The 20000-nt window shown below is 43.6% G+C and overlaps 2 protein-coding genes across 3 annotated transcripts in view; one reads left to right on the forward strand and one right to left on the reverse strand.

The window, feature by feature from the left end:
* Positions 1-8538, reverse strand: part of pomk (protein O-mannose kinase) — a 14881-nt gene extending 6343 nt beyond the window's left edge. Inside the window, exons 1-2 of one of the 2 annotated variants that reach the window (XM_079289688.1) lie at positions 8431-8538; positions 8207-8293 (exon numbers count right to left, since the gene is read on the reverse strand). The gene's annotated coding sequence lies outside the window, so the exon portion shown is untranslated. Of the gene's footprint in view, positions 1-8071; positions 8147-8206; positions 8294-8430 lie in introns of those variants that run through there. The other variant, XM_079289689.1, reaches the window with a different exon arrangement.
* A 29-nt stretch (positions 8539-8567) lies between these two features.
* pam (peptidylglycine alpha-amidating monooxygenase) overlaps positions 8568-20000 on the forward strand; it is a 96502-nt gene continuing 85069 nt past the window's right edge. The window contains exons 1-2 of the mRNA XM_079289821.1: positions 8568-8692; positions 19206-19345. Of these exons, the coding sequence (XP_079145947.1) occupies positions 19254-19345 (92 nt within the window). The 5' untranslated portion in view covers positions 8568-8692; positions 19206-19253. The remainder of the gene's footprint in view (positions 8693-19205; positions 19346-20000) is intronic.

Genomic DNA, 20000 nt, shown 5'->3' on the forward strand with positions numbered 1-20000 from the left:
TTGTTTCGCTAATCGGATGCACTAACCGACGAGGAGACAAGCCTGGGCCATGTTTCTACAGAAAGACCTGTGAAAGGAGCAGACTGTGGATCTGTGCCTCTGTCCCTGGGGAGGGCAGACAGTGGCAGCCGTCAAAGTCTCCACCTGTTTGCAGCAACACTTTATCAAAGGTAAGCTCAACTAAACACTGGCTGTATTCATTGTTGTGTTTTTAGCCATAAATCATGTCTTTGTGTACTTGTTCTGACATGGTTTGCTGTCGTGGGCCGAGGCGTTGATGAGTTACACCAACTGTCAGCAGACGAGTTGAGATTCATTTCGATGTAAATTCAGTCAAAATGCAGAGGTTTGTCAATCCTCTGCATCTATTTCCGACTGCACACATTACAGAGACCATGTTGAGCCAATGTTCACACTGATGAACTCATGATGCTTTCTGTCATTTGTGTTCACGTTGTACACAGCATCCAAACTCAGGGGGTTGAGGTTGTAATAAGTTATAGAAAAGGCTACTCTGAGTCTGCAGTGTGAAGACTTAGCAGTTTAAGAGGGTTGAACCTGTTTGCAGAAATGACATCACACATTTAAATGTTTTTTCTAACTTGTTTGACATAAACTCTCTTATCAATACAGGCGCCAAATGTGATGAGCCGCTGTCCCCTGACAGGGTTTCATCTGCCTTCACACAGCAGCCAGCAAGAAGAGAGGAGCGAGACATGGAGCGATACGAGCTGCTCAGCAGAATGCAGAGCAAGAGGGAGGAGGAGGAGAAACTAGTTGCAGTGGATGTCCACCTAGAATTGTCATCAGTACCAGAGGCTAAGCCAGCGCCACCTGCTGACAGGAATAGACCATGCAAGGAAGAGATTACAAAGGGATGTAATAAAGTCAGGGAGCAAAACAAAGACTGAAAGAAATGATGAAATCAGGAACATTTGAAATGATGGCGTTTGAAACGGACGATGGGAAAGAGAACTCAATGACTGGAAGCCACAGTTACAAGTAGTTTTCACTTCTGCAGACCGGTACAAACACAAACACAACGCCAACACTGTCACAGGCACAAACCTGCCAGCAGCTGCTGTTAAATGAACCTTCCCCTTTCATTGCTCAATTGTATTGTTAAGATCTCAATTCCAACTGCCAGCAGAACATTTGGGAACACCAGTGAAGTGTTAAATGTTCAGCTTGTTACAGCACTTCTATCTGAACACACTCCTGTTGATAAGCACTGTAAAAACACATGTCGATGTAAATAGTTTGCAAAGCAGGAGATAACTATATTACATAGATTTATGTATCATTTTACAGTATGTTTTCATTACACAAGCATGTAATGTACATGCATACATGTACACAAACTTGCATGTATATATGCCACAGAGCATGTGGCCTGTGGAGTAGAACACCTTTCTGTTATTGCTCTTTTGTTGAGCTATCTGCTGCCTACAGTCGCTGCGTTTCCAGCTTGACATCTTTAAATGCGTGGTGTCATTATGCAGGACACGCATCCCACAGTAACACCTTCCAAACAGCAGCATTATTCACCCATCTAGATAGAAAATACATGCAACTGTCCATACATTTGTACGCTTTCCTCCTTGCGGATTCTACACAAGATAGATGTAAACATCGCCGTAGTGGCGCTCTGGCAGGGACATGGCGGATTTCAGTGATTGAAATATGGCGGCAGATGCTGTATATGGATCGCAAGTGCCCTCTTCCACAGTCCCACCAGACGGCTCTCTGACCACGTGTAGCCTGCTTCCCTTCGACTAAGCGACTAAGAAGATGCACGAAGCAAGGGCTTATGCTGCGTTCACACCGGTCGCGTTGATTTTTTGACGCACTGCAAAAAAGCGTCCAACGCACTGCAAAAAAGCGTCCAACGCGCCGCCGGTCGTGTTCACACCAGACGCCGCAAAATCTCGTAGCGCCGGAGAGGGGGCGTGGTTTATCGTCCTGGAAGCCTCGATCTGGCCGCCATTGTTTTCCGCCGTCAACCATGACAGGAATAAGGACAATTGCTGCTCTGTACGTGTTGTGGAAGTCCCTCAAACGTCGGAATGCCAAACGCAGTCGTCTCTGGGTCCATAACAGCATCCGTAGGCGAACACAGCTCGGTGAATTTCACAGACTTCTCCAGGAACTACGTCTGGATGACTGCCGCTTCCAGCGCTACATGAGGCTAACCATTAGCCAGTTTGATGACCTGTTGGCTCGGGTCGGTCCCAGGATTTGTCGACTGGACACCTACTACAGGCATTCCATCTCAGCTGCGGAGCGCCTGTCCGTCTGTCTCCGGTGAGTGGCAGTTCCATAAAATGAATTAATGAAAGAATGAAATAAGTTCAGGCTTTGTCGGTCCACAACAGGGCAAGGAAGCCACTTTAACATAGTTTTTCTGAATGGAGTTTGGATCCATGATGGATCCGAAGTCCGACAATACTCAAAATAACGTAATCTTACGAAAATCACCAGCATTTAAGATGTTTATTATTCATGACAGCAGCTGTGCAGTCATATCAATAAAAAACGCCTTCAATTAGAAGCTACAGTATGTTCAATAACTCTGTTAAATTGAATGTTCTTCTGTGCTGCAGATATCTTGCTACTGGTGACTCCTTTAGGACCATCGCAAACAGCTTCCGTGTCGGGGTCTCCACTGTCGCCGGTATTGTCCCAGATGTTGCCACAGCCTTGTGGAGGAGTTCATGGCTGTGCCCACCACAGAGGAGTGGAGATCAATTGCTGTGCAGTTTGAGGAGCGGTGGAATTTCCCTCTCTGCTGTGGAGCACTCGATGGAAAGCATGTTGTCCTCAAAGCCCCTGCTAATTCCGGATCTCAGTTCTACAACTATAAGGGAACATTCTCATTAGTTCTCCTGGCAGTTGTGGATGCGAAATATTGTTTCCGGCTGATTGATGTCGGAGGCTACGTAAGAACCAGCGATGGTGGGAGTCTGGCCAACTCAGCTTTTGGTCAAGCTCTTAAATCTGGCACCCTCCAACTGCCTGCTGACCTGCCACTACCAGGAGCTGACCACCAAGGACTTCAGCCGCACGTCTTTGTTGCTGACGAGGCCTTTCCACTGAGGAAAAATCTCATGAGGCCATTCCCCGGCCGCATCCTTCCAAGGGACCGCCGGATCTTCAATTACCGTCTCTCCCGAGCTCGGTTGGTTGTGGAGAATGCCTTTGGGATCCTTTCTTCTCAGTGGAGGATGTACAGGCGAGCCATTGAGGTCCACCCAGAAGTTGCAGAGAAGTGTGTGGAGGCTACATGTGTTCTGCATAACTTCCTGCGGAAAACCACCCCAACAACTGCAGTGACCATACCGGTTGGAGAGGTGGAGCCACTGCCAGATCTGGGAAGAATTGCTGCCAACAACTCTGCAAGAGAAGCCATCAGGGTGAGGGAGGCCTTCACATCCTACTTCTCTGCTGAGGGAACGGTCCCATGGCAAGACACCGTGTAATGCCCAAGCGCATCCAAAACGGCTCTTTTAAGAGCCACCCACACATTACTACTGAGCAAACTTCCTGCAATGTTACTTAATATATGTTGTAGCAGTGTGTCCTTCACTATATAACTATATAACTATATATATATAAATAAAAGTTGTATCCTTTCTTTATTTCTTGTAAAACTACAATAAAGAACATGGACAAAGTAACATGAAATGAAGTGCATTTATTTATTGAAAATGTATAGAAAACATATACAAAAAACATATACAAAAAACAAACTAATTTTTACAAAATACAAACTAATTGTTTTTTTTTTATTCCTGGTTCGTTCCCTGGAAAGATTGTCCCCCAGATGTCTAATCCAAATGTTCCAAATTCAGCACCACAGTGCTGGCATCATAAAGTATTTTGTGAAATTGCAATTTTATATATTCCTTTTGCTGGCGTGGCAATCTTTCCAGGGAAGGAACCAGGCTCCTCATGAAGAGTTCATCCTCAGATTGTGGAGATTGTGGAGCTGGTGGAGCTGGTGGAGCTGGTGGAGCTGGTGGAGCAGGGGTGTCTCTCTCCAATGCCTGCAGAAGGCGCTTCTCTATCTTCTGCTGCTTCTCGATCCCTGTTGGCCTTTTTGGGGCCCTTCTTTTTCCTGTATGACATGGAAACAACATATTTTGTGAAACTATTGCATCCCATCACTACAATAGCTTGTAAAGTAAATATTTGTAATTGTGAAAAACATACCATGAATGCATAAATTGTATTCATACAAAAAAATGCAATCCAACTTTTGTGATGTACATACCCATGGGTGGAGCAGGAGCGGGAGGAGCAGCAGGAGGAGGAGGAGCAGCAGCACCTTGAGGTTCTTCCTCACCGTCCTCTGATGACCAATCTGTTTCATCTTTGAACATGAACAATAAAACAATTTTATGACTCAAAAGTGCTGCTTTAATTAAATAGTAATTTGCCTTCAAAGCTATGACAGTATAGTGGTTTAAGATCCGGAGCCCAGGGTTCAAAGCTCCTTTATTATAACTTATTTTTGCTCATGAAACATTTTTTTTAATAAGTATGAAGACTATACAGAACCAGGCTTTGCCAAATGAAAAAAACAAACCTCTTGCACTGCTTTGGCCTGTCGTTACTACTTCAGCTGTAGTAATATTTTCTGTATGACTTAACTATGCTGTGCTTTTGTGTCTTCACTTCAACAAACCTCTCCTGTCAATCTCAGATGGCCCTGTTGCTGCCTCTGACATGTCGTCCTGGTCTGGTCCTGCATCTGTGAAGTACTCTGCGGTACTGTCTCCCTCGACCCTCCCCATGTTACCGCTACTCTCCCTGGGAGTCACGAAGGGGTTGAGGAAAGACATAACCGCAGAGTACTTCCACTTCTTTGATGGTCCTGCTCCTGAGCCACTCTTTCTCTCTGTCTCCTTGCTCCTCTTTCTCAAATAGGTGTCCCTGAGAGTCTTCCACTTCCGTCGGCAAATCTCATCTGACAAGGAACGCATAACGTATTTAGTGTGAAAGCCGGTGGTTGGGCTAGCTTTCATGCTAACATGGTTCATATAGCTAGTTAGTAAATTACAACCGATAGCTAGAATCAAGTAACAAAGACATAATAATAACTTACCAGGTTGTCCGACGTCCTCACCTACTTTCCTCCATGCCATATCTTTCATAGTTCGGTCGCGGTAGTGATATGACGACGTATCGTAGAGCTCGGGGAAGCCACAAACCGCCACTATTAATTTGTCCTCCATTGTTGTTTGCGATTCAGCACCGGCAGGAGCTACGGCACTGATGACGGGGGCAGCAACTCAACGCTGATAGGCTATCGCGCCACAGCGTCACGCGATTATGTCGCTGAAGTTGAAAAATTTCAACTCGCGCGTTGGCGATTTTGCGGCGTCCAACGCGTCCACCGCGTCCACCGCACTGCAATAACGCGTCCAACGCGCCGCGGGAACGCAAAATCGCGGCGCGCCAGTCTCATCGCGTCTGTGCATAGACTTTGTATGTAATCTCGACGCGCGTCAAAAAATCAACGCGACCGGTGTGAACACGGCATTAGACCAGGGGTGCCCAATACATCGATCGCGGAGGTATTGCGGGTCGATCGCATGCCATTCAAAAAATTGTTTATGTCTGCATGGCATTTGCCACTTGATTTTCTAACACACGGGTCACCACGTATGCGCGGTCAACCGCGCGAGCTACTGCAAAACTCCGGCGAGCTAATTAGTTAGCCTTCCAATTGATTTATACTAAAGAAGCTAAAGCTGTAGCGCCATGATTTGGGAAACTTCCAAAACCTGGCGTCAGAACTGGAGACTCAGCGGAAGGCGTGTGCGTAACTTGACAGTGCGCGCTACACAGAGCAGGTTGACAAGTGTCTGTCAGAGTTTGACAAACGCTTTCCAGACTTTGCTTTACTCGAGCCAGTTGCTACACTTATGTGCTGCACATTTCGGGAAGATATTGAGGTTGATTCACTCGCATCAAAAATGTCAACGCTGTTTCACCTGAGCTCGTCTGGAGTGGCGGATGAGATGTTGACACTCAGCTGAATTCCAGGGCTCACGGACAGTTTCCTCACAGAGGAAAAGTCCCCAAACATGAGGACATGCGATACCTTCTTGACTGCATTATATATATATATATATATATATATATATATATATATATATATATATATATATATATATATATATATATATATATATATATATATATATATATATATATATATATATATATATATATATATATATAAATAAACAGATATTCAGCATTTTTAATGTAGGTAGATCATTTTGACTCGGTCATTTTAAAAGTAGCTCGCAAGCCGAAAAAGTGTGGGCACCCCTGATTTAGACTATACTTATGAGGCAATCAAATAATCAAGGGAGCTCCAAACGATCGGCCACCAATCATTCGTGGTCGATATTCATTCAAAACAGTTTGTACGGTGGTCTCGATAAAGGTCGATCAGCAAAGCCGATCAGATGACGCATCGACTTTGAGTTGAAACATTTTCAAAACTCATTTCCCTGCTTTCTTGCCTGTTCATTAATTCCGACCACACACACACACACACACACACACACACACACACACACACACACACACACACACACACACACACACACACACACACACACACACACACACACACACACACACACACACACACACACACAGGTTTGTCATCTGTCTAATCTATTGTTCCACCAGCTGTGAGTGAATCTGGCAAACAGACCGAGAGTTTATGAACAATATAAACATAGCGGTGGCGGATGAGACACTTCAGACAGAGCAGATTCAATTAAGTTTCACTTTCGTTTACATGTTCATGCTTGTTGAATGGACATATTAATAAAGTGTTGGCTTTTTACTTGCGAATGTTTTATTGCTGTACAGCAATAGATTATCATTAAGTACACACCACTGCTACAACCAGTGTTGGGTTTGTCCGTTCTGGCCTGCTGTACAAACATGGCGGTGCGACAAAAACACAACGATTCTTATCATATATGTTACACACTGTTCCTTTAAGTGTTAAAGCAGCAAGAAGGAAGTGCCAGAGGTATCCTCGTCTGTCCTTCGTAAAGCAGCCGTACCGAACACATTGCATCGAGGACAGCAGTTTGTAAGAAAAATGGACATCGTTCAAATAGCACGTAAAGCCTCCATCTTTGTCTAAACACTTGTGGCAACTTGGAAAAATGTTGGATATATAGATTCCATTGCTTTCCAATTCATGTAAAAGAAATTCTCAAAGAAATGAAATTAAAGTTTTTTTCTTTTTTGGGATTTGTGGCATATAGCTCCTGTGTTACGTGTTATGTGTATCGAAGACATGCATTGAGTTCTCTACTTCTAGACATGATTGTGCTGTTTAAAGAGGTGCAAGACTTTTATATTGCAGTGAAAATCAAGACCACAGAGATTGAAATGTGAAAGGAGCAGAGAAACGCCCTCTAACAGCTCGAGGTTCAGAGGCTACTAGTAGTCCTTGGTGGCCGTCTTGGATGTAGTTCACCATGGCGCACTCACGTCGCTCAGTGAAAGTGAAGCTGGATTCTCTGAGCACCGCAGTTATCTTTTCCTAAATCTGTATGAATCTTCGCATTTCCCTTGACCCCATGCAGTTGTCCATCGACGTCAAAGAAAGGTCGTCCGATGAAGACGCATCATTGTTTTACTTTCTGACCGCAGCCCAGGTCTTAAGGGAAAGTCTATTTTCGTCATTTTGGCTGCTCTCAGCACTCGTGTCATGACCGCAAGAATAGATAGGCAACTAACGCCAAACAGCGGCTGGCTTGACCGGGTTATTGCAAGCGATTTCTTACTCGAACATAATGAAGCAAAGCCTGTTGTGGCATAGCCAGACCGACCTCCACAGAGCCGGTCAGAACAGGGTCAGAGCCACACACGGGCTGTGTGGAGCGCCATTTGAACGGGAGGGAAACACAGACCTCGACAAAGGCACGATATGTTATGGTGCTTTGCACTATTGCACACTTATCCATGTGCACAATAGAGCAACCATGGATGGCTGGAAGGTTTAAAACAAACTGATGTCGGCGCATACCTAGCTATGACTTAAGATCCGTCTGACGTGGAACGACCAGTTTGCAAAGGCAGGTACGCATCAAGCTTAGGTCCAGTCAATGCACGGCGATAACATAAGATATTGAACATTATTTAGCGTATTTCACTAACGTACCTGCAGCTACGTGGGTTCACATGGTGTTGTGACTCAGCACTCACGGAAACAACTCGTCCGCTGCTCGTTCAGCTGCGTCACTGTCGGCTGGAAGTCCACCAGCAGCCGGATTGAGAAAAAAAACAGATTTGCAGAATAATAGCACTATATTTAAGGAACTTGGTATTTGACTATACAAATGCACCAAATGTATTATTTGTCGTTCCACATTGGTGGGAACATACATCCATAGAAGTGCTCAGTTCCAGACCTCTACGTCATGACTCGTCGTATGAGGAAGCGAGAGACATCCGGACACAAACAAACACACAGACCCTGTCGCTAAAAGGCTCATCTATGTAAGTGAGTGCGTGTAGTTTATGTGAGCGTCACCTTTGTAGAGATGAAGCTTTTATTGTGAAAAGTGGAAGTGTGGGCGTCATTGATTATTACCAACGAGTTGTCTCTTCTGTCGGCCATCGAAAGACTTGGAGCGGCAGCGAACAGGTACCCGTTTTATCGACAAAGATGATCTCTTTCATTAAATGTCCCGTCGAGCTAAGTCTGAAGCTAACACACACTTCAGACATCTTCTGTGAAATGAATTGCAGCTCACATTGCATGTTTGACATGTCACCGCGCACTAGATACCGCTAGCTCACGTTAGCTGCTGTACACTGCTAACATGACTGAAGGAGTTCACTGAACTACAGTGAAGTAACGTTATATCTGTTCTAATCTGTACGGCGTCCTGTGTGCATGGACCGTCACCCCTAGCTTAGCACTAGGTAAAGATGCTATCTGCATTTCACGCTTCTCGTTTTACGGAAGTTTAGGCGTCACATGTATTCGTGAGTTAATGATGTGTTTGGGCGATGAAAAATAAAACAAACAACTGTGAACATATTGCAATTGATGCAATGAAATGAGTTGTAGCTTTAAGTCTATTTGATGACCACCGGAGCTGCAGATGTTCCTCGATGAAGAGGAACTTATCACAGTATTAGCAAACGCGACATCTTTGCTGTTATTGGAAATGGCCAGCTCTTCGAAGATATAACATCCGTGTTCTATAACGCTGCATTAATAAGATGCTTATAGATAAGGTTTCAGGTGGCTGTAGAAGTACATAAACGGGGACATTTTCAAATCCTATTGTTTTTTTATGGTGCAATACGTGCAGTGGTCCATAAGTGGGACGAGCCGTTTCCATAGTTTCCTCCATCTCCTCAGTAGGCTGTGATGTCAGCACAGCACCCCCTCTCACACTCCTCTCTGTTATTCCCACCTGACTGGGAACAAAGATGAGTCACTAAGCAAGCTCAACGTCTCACTGATTTTCCTTTGCATACAAAAGCATCCTCTGGGTTTCAGGGTAAATGTGATATGAGCAAAGCTGAAAGTCCATGGTGGTCAGCAGGGTCGGGACCTATGAGAAGTACCAGGGGCGCTGGATTTGGCAACTGTTGAAGAGATTTATGCCGCGGTTGCTATCAGTTAAATATCTCCGGGTGTATTAAACTATTCATAACTTTTATAAATCAATGAGTATGACTGACATTGGTTTGATCTTACTCTACATTTTTCATGAATGTGATGAAGTTCCTTTATTTATTAGCTAGTTAATAAGCTGGATGGGAGAAAAGCAGATAGTCCTGTGTGGTTGTTTTATCCACCACTGTTTTATCCAAATAAGTTACTATATAACAATGTATATCACAATGCAAGACTACATATTCTGTGGTCGAGAATGTTACTGCGTTAACTTATAACAGTAGGAGATGGTCATCATGATAATGCATGGTTATTGAGGACATGGGAGCAGCAGAGCAGCCTTATACTGGTGAAGATAACCGTGAAGTTATTTGGGAATGAATAAGTGCCGTTCCGTCAAGTAAAGTTAGTGGAGTGTGAACGGGGAATGACTAGGGGTGGGGGAAAAAATTGATACAGCATAGTATCGCGATATTTTGCGTGGCGATATTATATCGATACATGGACGCCAAGTATCGATGTTTTTATTTTATAAACTATAAAAAATCTTTTTTTAGAAAAATCAAATCAATTGCTTCTTCAGTCCACTAGATGGTTACAGAGTTATTTTCTGGTGAGGTCAGCAAAGGTCCCGGGTCAGCGTGATTGGTAGGAAGTTGGTCAAAACAAAGAGACATCTGACCTCACAACGGGGTTAAATCTGCCAATAGCAGCCGGCTCATGGGGAGAGTGCAGCGCATAACTGTCTCTCTGCCCTCCGCGTCCACGCATCACAAGTTATACTGAGTTATATAACTCTAATATCCTACTTATACGAGTTATAGTTCATATACTGAGTCCACACGTTTGCATTCAGTTAAGTTGGACTATGTAGTAACACAAACTGTTCAGTTTGTCAGGTTCATGCAACATTTATGACATTGTTGGTCAGTCTGTCTGCTTGACAATCATATTCTGCTGCAATAAAAATGATTGAAGTGAGATGAACAGATTGAAAACTTTATCTTATCAGATAAAACATGTTGACACAGTTTTCCTTTCGGGACATAATTTGAAGTTGAAAAAAGTAATAAATCGCAATATAGGCCTTTGTTATCGCAATACTCAGAATATCGCAGTCGCGTGGTTTATCGAAGTATCGCGATACGATATTATCGCGATACTTCGATAAATCTCTGGCGATTCCCACCCCTAGGAATGACTATATTATCCTTTAGTATTGCAATGTATTTTACAGTTGGGGTGGGGGTGCATGTAATTGGCAAAGAATTTCAGTCAAATTACAGTCATTTTACACTGCATTAGTTCACCTAGCGGGCTTTTCCTCACGCATAGAGTAGCTCCTCTATTCCTACTAAACGTTACACACTGTTCCTTCAAACCAAGTAAGAATAGAGGAGCTACTGTATGTGTGAGGAAATATAAGATATCTTGTTTGCTGAAATAAAATACAACATTCGTGACACGGTTCTATTAGTGTATAATGACCTAAAACTAAGAATTGTTGTGTTTTCGTTATCTTAGAAAGAGCCATTTATATCTAGGGAGCGGGTCCTCTTCAGAGTCCACCATGTTGCACCGCCATGTTGCACCGCCATGTCGCACCATCATGTCGCACCATGAATTTGCACAGTCATGTCGCACCGCCATGTCGCACCATGAATTTGCACAGTCATGTCGCACCGCCATGTCGCACCGCCATTAGGGGTGTAACGGATCACAAACCTCACGGTTCGGTTCGGATCACGGTTCTTGAGTCACGGTTCGAATAATTTTTTGGATCAGCAAAGAAAAGGGGAGGAGACAAATATAACTTTGCTTTCCATTTATTAATGAAAGAACTTCAAGAACACTTAAAGAAAAGAACTTTGGGCTATAGTCTTACATGAAAACAAAAATATTGAAGATGTCCAATTCGAAACAAAGTTAAATAAATAAATAAAAATAATACATTCAAGAATTCTGTTAAGTTTAAGTGCAACATGAGGTATGTTGATATCCTCGTCCTTTCATCAATACTGAAAGAAAGAAACAGCCAGTGAGCTAGCTTCCACTGTTTACACTGAACTGAACTGCTCATCAACAACTTGGGTCTGTGTTTACTTCCTGTCAGGTTATGCCATTCAAATACACAATAATGTTACATTACTGTGACATTATTTTTGAAAAGATGAGAATATCTCCATTGTCTGGGGAGAGGGTCAACCTTTCTGTGGTGACTGGAATATTATTGGGCCTGTCTAGCTTCCACTCTGATACTTCTGTCAGCACCTGAACCAGGTGTGTGTGTGTGTGACTCTCACAGAGGGGGCGTGTCTACAGCACCTGCCCCAGGTGTGTCTGTGTGTGACTCTCACAGAGGGGGCGTGTCTACAGCACCTGCCCCAGGTGTGTGTGTGTGACTCTCACAGAGGGGGCGTGTCTACAGCACTGGACTAAGAATCACTCCGCCGTGGTGAAAGCAGTCTCTACAGTCTTTTCCTTCTCATAGAGGTCTGGAACAGCTTCACACTGAAGTGGGTGCGTGAGTGGATTTCGTAGCGTGGCTCAAGCATTTTAACCAGATTTAGAAATCCTTTGTTTTCTACAACGGAGTGTCCCCGTCACTGACAGACGGGATGATGTCTCTTCATATGTGTGGACATGTCCCATGTATTTCCGTTGTCGTGTGTCTTTCTCTTTAAATAACGCCTACATACCGTAACGCTTTGTCCACCACCCTCATCCGTCATAAGTTACAGGGAAGACAAAATGTTCCCAAACTTGCGACTTAAATGACGCCGCGGCTTCTGATGTTCCTCCGCTCGCCATGACTTCACCGTTAAATGCTTCTAAGCTGCTCCATTCACGTGAACACACTACCAGTGGTGGCTGGTGGAACATGTTCTAGGTAGGGCCATCCTATCAATTTCAGCAAACATCCCAGTATGATTTAATGCAAAAACAATTGAGTATCAAACACGCATTACTACTTGGCAGTTAAACATTTAACATAAAAAAAGCAGTAAATAACACTTTTATAATATAATATAATATAATATAACATGTTTATTTATTGAGATGCCCCTATGGACCTTGTTATAGGAGGTAAAGATCAGGCGAAGTAAATATGAAGTGTAATTATGAATACTGATGTTAAATTAAGCTATGATGAGTTTTCACTGTTAATTTAACATCTCTATTACATGTTGATGCCTCCATGACCAAGTTAAGCAGATGAGACTGAGGACAACTATGTACATTACAATCATTTAGCAGACGAAAATATGTTCACTTTGCCTAATATGTAGATTGACAGAGTTCTCCATGTGTGTCCTGGTGTTCTCATGTTTCCTTACCTCCTCATCCCTCACTCCCTACCCTGGTGTTCTCATGTTTCCTTACCTCCTCATCCCTCACTCCCGTAACTGTCCGTGCTGGATCCGTCCCCGTTGTTTTAAAAAGCTAAATAAATGATTAGCATGACGTCATCCAGCTAGCCAAACCTGTCTGGTGTACAGATAGTACAGAAGCTTCGCATGTACTGCTTCCCTTTCCCGCTAGTCTGCTGTCTGATTGTGAGGTCAGGCTGATCTGATATCAGCTCTTTGGCTGCAGAATCTCCGCCAAAGTTCTCCTCTCAAACGGGTCTTGGAGGAGGAGTGCTCGCGCTGGTGCGGGCGCCTGCAGAGACTTCTCCTGACGAGAATGCGCAGCTAGGGGGGCCTGATCGTTCTGGCCCCAAGCTGAATCTATTTGAGGGCGCTGATTGGCTAAATTGTATGTCACTCATTTATATCTTGAATCAGCAATTGGCTAAACTGCTTCATAGACCCGTCTCTTTTGGGCCAAAACGATTAGGCCCCCCTAGCTGTGCGTTCTCAGTGTCTACACACAGGCTGAGAGGACGAGCAGACGAGCACACAGGCGGAGAGGACGAGCAGGAAAAGCATATATTTTGCGCAGATATCATATTTTACACACATTACTGGGTACATTCTTTTTTTCTTTCCTTTTTTGTGTGCCTCATGGTGGGGCCATGCCCCATGGCCCTCTATTGACCAGCCGCCACTGCACGCTACTGCTTTATATCTGTTCACTGACACGCTGCATTGATATTCAGGGACTTGTTACTTGAAAAGGAACAGCAGCAGTAGAACGTTATTACACACTATGATGATTACACTGTAAAAAAAAATACTCGATTGATCCGCGGTTCACAAGTGATCCGAACCGTGAGGGCTGATCCGAACCGTGAGGGCTGATCCGAACGGATCACGGATCGATCCGTGATCCGTGACACCACTAACCGCCATGTCGCACCGCCATGTCGCACCGCCATGTCGCACCGCCATGTCGCACCGCCATGTCGCACCGCCATGTTGCTATGGCAGCCCAGAACGGACAAAACAACACTGGCTCTAGCAAGATGTTATTGTGTTTTTACGTTACCCTAAGGTAGGGATTGGTACTGAAACCCGGTATTAAACAGGCCCTGGTGCAAAATTATCAAAGTAGTATTGATATGCTGCAAGTTACTAGTACATTTTATTGGCACTTTTTTATGTTTTGGTGTAATTCATCATTGCATTGCAGCGCTGAACTCCTCCCACTACACACATACAAACACAAAGCAGAGCGATGGATGCACTGAAGTGAACCAGGTGAAGTAAAGAGCACTTGAGTTGACGACTCATTACTACAAGGGCAAGAAATGACTTGCAAGTAAAAAGCCAATAGTTTACATGTTAACAAAAGCGATACCTATTTCAATCTGCTCTGTCCGCAGTCTCTCAGCCACTGCTGCTACTTTTACACAAGCACAGAACACTAGCTTGGCAGATGAGAGATATTCCAAAAGAGATAATAGCAGATTTGTGGAATTATAGTTCTAGAATATCAGAGGGAGAGAGGCAGAAAGGACTATGGTATGCATTTGAGAGCTAGATTCTACAATATAATTTGTCAGTGTAGTATTGTGTTAGGAGAAGTAGTTTTTTGAGTTTGTTTTGAACCTTGTCCATATGCTCACTGCTCAGGGAGGTTTTGAGTTATTTGAAAGGGAGTATCAGAAAACTGCAGCTGAAAATGTAGCAATCATTCTTGTTTTTGAATTGGTGCCTTTTGTATTCAGTTCACTAAAAGAATGTTGTTAATTCAACCATCAATTTATTTGTTTCCGATTCAAATGGTCCCATAGATTTGATTTTCGATTCAATTTGATTGAATTTCGATTTGATTAGGGGTATTTCAGTTCTAAAAACAATATTGCTGGGATATTAAGACATTCTCAGAGAACTAATACTGTACATTGTACAAGGAGCCCTCTAACATGGTGCATTATTAAGAAAATTTATGTTTACATTAATGTGAACGAAAATGAATGTACTAATTAATTTGTGTGTATATACTAGTGCCGGGCAATGATTACAATGTTTAATCTCATTAATCTCATTGTTATGCGCAAAGTCCAATAATGAATTAAAAAGTAGTGTATTGCGCACTTTGAAGCATGGAACCTGGAGGGTTCTAATAAATGCTAATAAAGAGTTGCAGTTTGTTCTCACGTGTCTATTTAAAAATACGACAATATGTATTTTGATTAGTGCTGGGCAACGATTAAAATATTTAATCACGATTAATCGCATGGATTTTTTGCGATTAATCGTGATTAATCGCATTGTTATGGCAAAGTTCAATAATTAATTCAAAAGTAGTGTATTGCGCACTTTTATTTTAAAGTACTGCTATATGAACAAAAGGGCAATAACATTTGGTTCACGAGATGCAGGCAGCATGTTTTATACTTATGTGAATATAATTCATACTCTGTTGGCATCTTATTTTGAAAACCGGATGTTCGTCTGAAGAAACCGGATGTTGTCTCACGTGAATGTTTCCGCTAATAATAATAATAATAATAATAACTTTAATTTATATAGCGCCTTTCAGGGGACCCAAGGCCGCTTTACAAGAGTAACAGACAAAAACAGTTTAGACAAACAGTCAGAAAAACAGAACAAGTAAACTAGGGGCCGAAAGCTAACTTTCAAAGTCCTTCGCTCGCTCCCGATCCGTGCCGTTTGAATGCGTTTACGGTGAATTTCAGCATTTAGGTGCACTAACATGTAAGTGTCTGCTGACTTTACCAGCGATGTCCAGTAGTCTCCAGGGAGAGCAGCGGAAGTCGCCTTTTCTCTACGGCAGGGATTCCCAAAGTGGGGTGCGCGCACCCCTGGGGGTGCGCGAGCTGCCTCTAGGGGGTGCGCGAGAGGAAAAGTGTAATGGCGGTCTGATGGTGTAATAATATTAAATATTAAAAAAAAATGTAATTTTAATTTAAAAGCTGTCAGGTGGGACATCTGAAGCTATCAGTCGTAAAAGAGGAGAGGGACAGAGAGAGAGAGAGGAATCGGAGGCGAGGGGAACGGAGAGGTGCAGCACAGACAAATCGGGAGCACATCGGCCCATCGCGGAGTCAAGGTGAAAAAAGAGGAAACGAGAGTGAGCATCAGACTGGGAAAAAAAAGAGGAAATATGATGAAAAGTATCTGTGTCTGGGCTTCACTTGGATTGGCAACGCAGATTCCCCAAAGCCACAGTGCGTGGTGTGCAGTGAGGTTCTGGCTAACAGTCTGAAGCTCTTATTTACGTCGCCACCTGAACACCAAGCATGCCAGTGCAAGTCAAAAGCCCCTTACATTGTTTATATCGAAATTGGAGGAGTTGACAAAACAGCCAAAAACAACTGGAGTCTCATTCATGTGTTGGGTCTATAAATGACGCACTACGGGCTTCATATCTGGTTACAGAATAGCGAGAAAGGGGCTACCGCACACAATCGCCGAAGACGTGAGCTTGCCAGCTGCCAGAGAGATGGTGGAATGTATGATTGGGGAGAAAGAAGCAAAAAAGTTGTGCATGATCCCGGTGTCCAACAACACTGTGTCGCGCCACATCGATGCTTTGTCCGAAGACATCCTGGCTACATTAGTCGCTCATGAATTGTAAATTAAATGTGATAATCTGCCTCTGAGCCTGTGCGTGTGTCCTCGCGATCCGTATTGCTCTTTAAAAGTGACGCCTTGTGTCACTGAAAGTTATTGAAACTTTGTTGCAGTGTTTCAGGGCGTTTTCACACCTTCAGTTCATTTGCTTTGTTCTGATTCAGGGATTAATATGATACAATGTTGCAGTTGCTCCTTTGTTCGGTTTGTGTTCACACTGCAACATTTAACAGCGGACTAAATATTGTAAACAAATGCCACGCGCGAGCAAACTGTTCTCTCATTGGTCCGATTCTTATGCGGCTATGAAGGCTTAAAAGGCTCTGTTGCTTCTTTTTTTTTTTTTTTTTTAAGGGGGGGGGGGGGGGGTGCGCGAACCCGGTCGGGATGTAGAAGGGGGTGCGCGGCCTAAAAAGTTTGGGAACCGCTGCCGTAGATCAGCGGTTCCCAAACTTTTTAGGCCGCGCACCCCCTTCTACATCCCGACCGGGTTCGCGCACCCCCCCCCCCCCTTAAAAAAAAAAAAAAAAAAGAAGCAACAGAGCCTTTTAAGCCTTCATAGCCGCATAAGAATCGGACCAATGAGAGAACAGTTTGCTCGCGCGTGGCATTTGTTTACAATATTTAGTCCGCTGTTAAATGTTGCAGTGTGAACACAAACCGAACAAAGGAGCAACTGCAACATTGTATCATATTAATCCCTGAATCAGAACAAAGCAAATGAACTGAAGGTGTGAAAACGCCCTGAAACACTGCAACAAAGTTTCAATAACTTTCAGTGACACAAGGCGTCACTTTTAAAGAGCAATACGGATCGCGAGGACACACGCACAGGCTCAGAGGCAGATTATCACATTTAATTTACAATTCATGAGCGACTAATGTAGCCAGGATGTCTTCGGACAAAGCATCGATGTGGCGCGACACAGTGTTGTTGGACACCGGGATCATGCACAACTTTTTTGCTTCTTTCTCCCCAATCATACATTCCACCATCTCTCTGGCAGCTGGCAAGCTCACGTCTTCGGCGATTGTGTGCGGTAGCCCCTTTCTCGCTATTCTGTAACCAGATATGAAGCCCGTAGTGCGTCATTTATAGACCCAACACATGAATGAGACTCCAGTTGTTTTTGGCTGTTTTGTCAACTCCTCCAATTTCGATATAAACAATGTAAGGGGCTTTTGACTTGCACTGGCATGCTTGGTGTTCAGGTGGCGACGTAAATAAGAGCTTCAGACTGTTAGCCAGAACCTCACTGCACACCACGCACTGTGGCTTTGGGGAATCTGCGTTGCCAATCCAAGTGAAGCCCAGACACAGATACTTTTCATCATATTTCCTCTTTTTTTTCCCAGTCTGATGCTCACTCTCGTTTCCTCTTTTTTCACCTTGACTCCGCGATGGGCCGATGTGCTCCCGATTTGTCTGTGCTGCACCTCTCCGTTCCCCTCGCCTCCGATTCCTCTCTCTCTCTCTGTCCCTCTCCTCTTTTACGACTGATAGCTTCAGATGTCCCACCTGACAGCTTTTAAATTAAAATTACATTTTTTTTTAATATTTAATATTATTACACCATCAGACCGCCATTACACTTTTCCTCTCGCGCACCCCCTAGAGGCAGCTCGCGCACCCCCAGGGGTGCGCGCACCCCACTTTGGGAATCCCTGCTCTACGGCAACCCTGAAGGGACAACATATCTCCAATACAAAACCATAAACATGAGGCAGTCTGACTATAGGATGCTTGCTGGCTTTTATCCCACTGCTCTTGTCATCCTCTTGTTGTTATGTATATGTATTGTCGCTTGTCTTTCAATAAAAAAAAAAAAAATTATAATAAATAAAAAAACTGCGTTAACGCGCGATAAAATAATTGTCGGCGTTAATTAATGAATGTGTTAATGCGTTCAGTTTAAACACATGTGTAGCGTCCAAACCTTTAGCAGTGTAAACCTTAAATTGACGCGTTTCTGGTCCTATGTGCACATAGCTCACACCACACCGCTCGTAGGTGAAAGCAAAAAGTGTTTTATTGGTCCAATTTCCCTCGTACAAGTTAGTAAAAAAAACTTCCTTTCTTCCTAAAAGTACCGCCGATTACCTCGACACACTTTAAAGATCCATAGGTTAATCCACAGGTTGTTCCACAGGATAATCCACATAGCACGGTCAGAAAACTGTGCGGCTCCCTCCTGCTCCAGATACTACGAACAGCAAAGTGTCCTTAAAGTGACGGCAGTCTGTCACGTATATTCCTGACCATAAATGACAACAACATCCTTGTAACATTCAAAGTAGGAAGAGATCTGATTAAAGTTAAACATGTAACTACAAATAAATATTTTACAGCAAATTGAATTTGGCTCTTGCAGCATGCTTCTTCAGGTGGCTGTTCCACTCGGTGTAAATTGCAATCAGACATGCCAAAGCAGCGAGGTCCAGCAGGGCCACTGCCTTCACGTACTCTCATATCTCCACTCAACCAAGCTGAGCAAGGAAACATGTGTGCACTCTCTTAACCCACCTGGTCTTTCCCACAGGATACTGACATCCCGGCAGCAGCACCACGAGCTGTGATAACCACAGTGATGGGAGTCCCTGTGTTCTGTGTGGTGGTGCTAGCATTCATCTGTAACAGCCACACCCTGGAAATACAAAACCCTCTCTCCAGGTTCAAAAGGTAAGAAATAAAACAACTCTCTTTGTTTAGGAAATAATGGATTGGAGATGTAAAATATATTTTTGTAAAGTTTAAGCTGTTAAACTGATCTCTCGAGCATTAAGCCGAGGGGAGATCATATGTTCGGTCTTGTGTGTGCATGAGTGTGTAGCCGTCTGTCTGTCCACAGCTAATCTATTACTACTGGACACATCAGCCAAATATTTTTTGAGCACATTTATGTGAGGGTCCCGGGACAGAGGATGTCCCATGGTGGCCCCTCCCATCAGTGTGTGAATGGGTGAATGATGACATGTAGTACGAAATACAAGTACAGTCCATTTACAGTCCATAAACTCAGAGAAGTTTTATTTTTCAGACTTAGTTATAAGGCTGCAGGTCTTGATCTCTCTCTCACGCACATCAAATCTACTTTAAAGTGAACACTGACACTTAAAGGTTTCGTAGATTATGGGTCAACACACGTCTCTCACTCGAGGCTCTGCTGGAGGCTAAAGTCTCTCACACTGGAGAGGATTATTTATGCTTTTGTTCGTTTACAGTTTTTGTGTGGATTTCACAATAGTTGTGCAGAATAAAATAGGCATTGATAAGAAAAGGGAAGTCCTCTGTTTTGTTACCGTCGTCTTCCTCAAAGCAGCAAACCGCGACTTCA

Source organism: Melanostigma gelatinosum (assembly GCF_949748355.1).
Source record: "Melanostigma gelatinosum genome assembly, chromosome: 18".
Lineage (NCBI taxonomy): Eukaryota > Metazoa > Chordata > Actinopteri > Perciformes > Zoarcidae > Melanostigma > Melanostigma gelatinosum.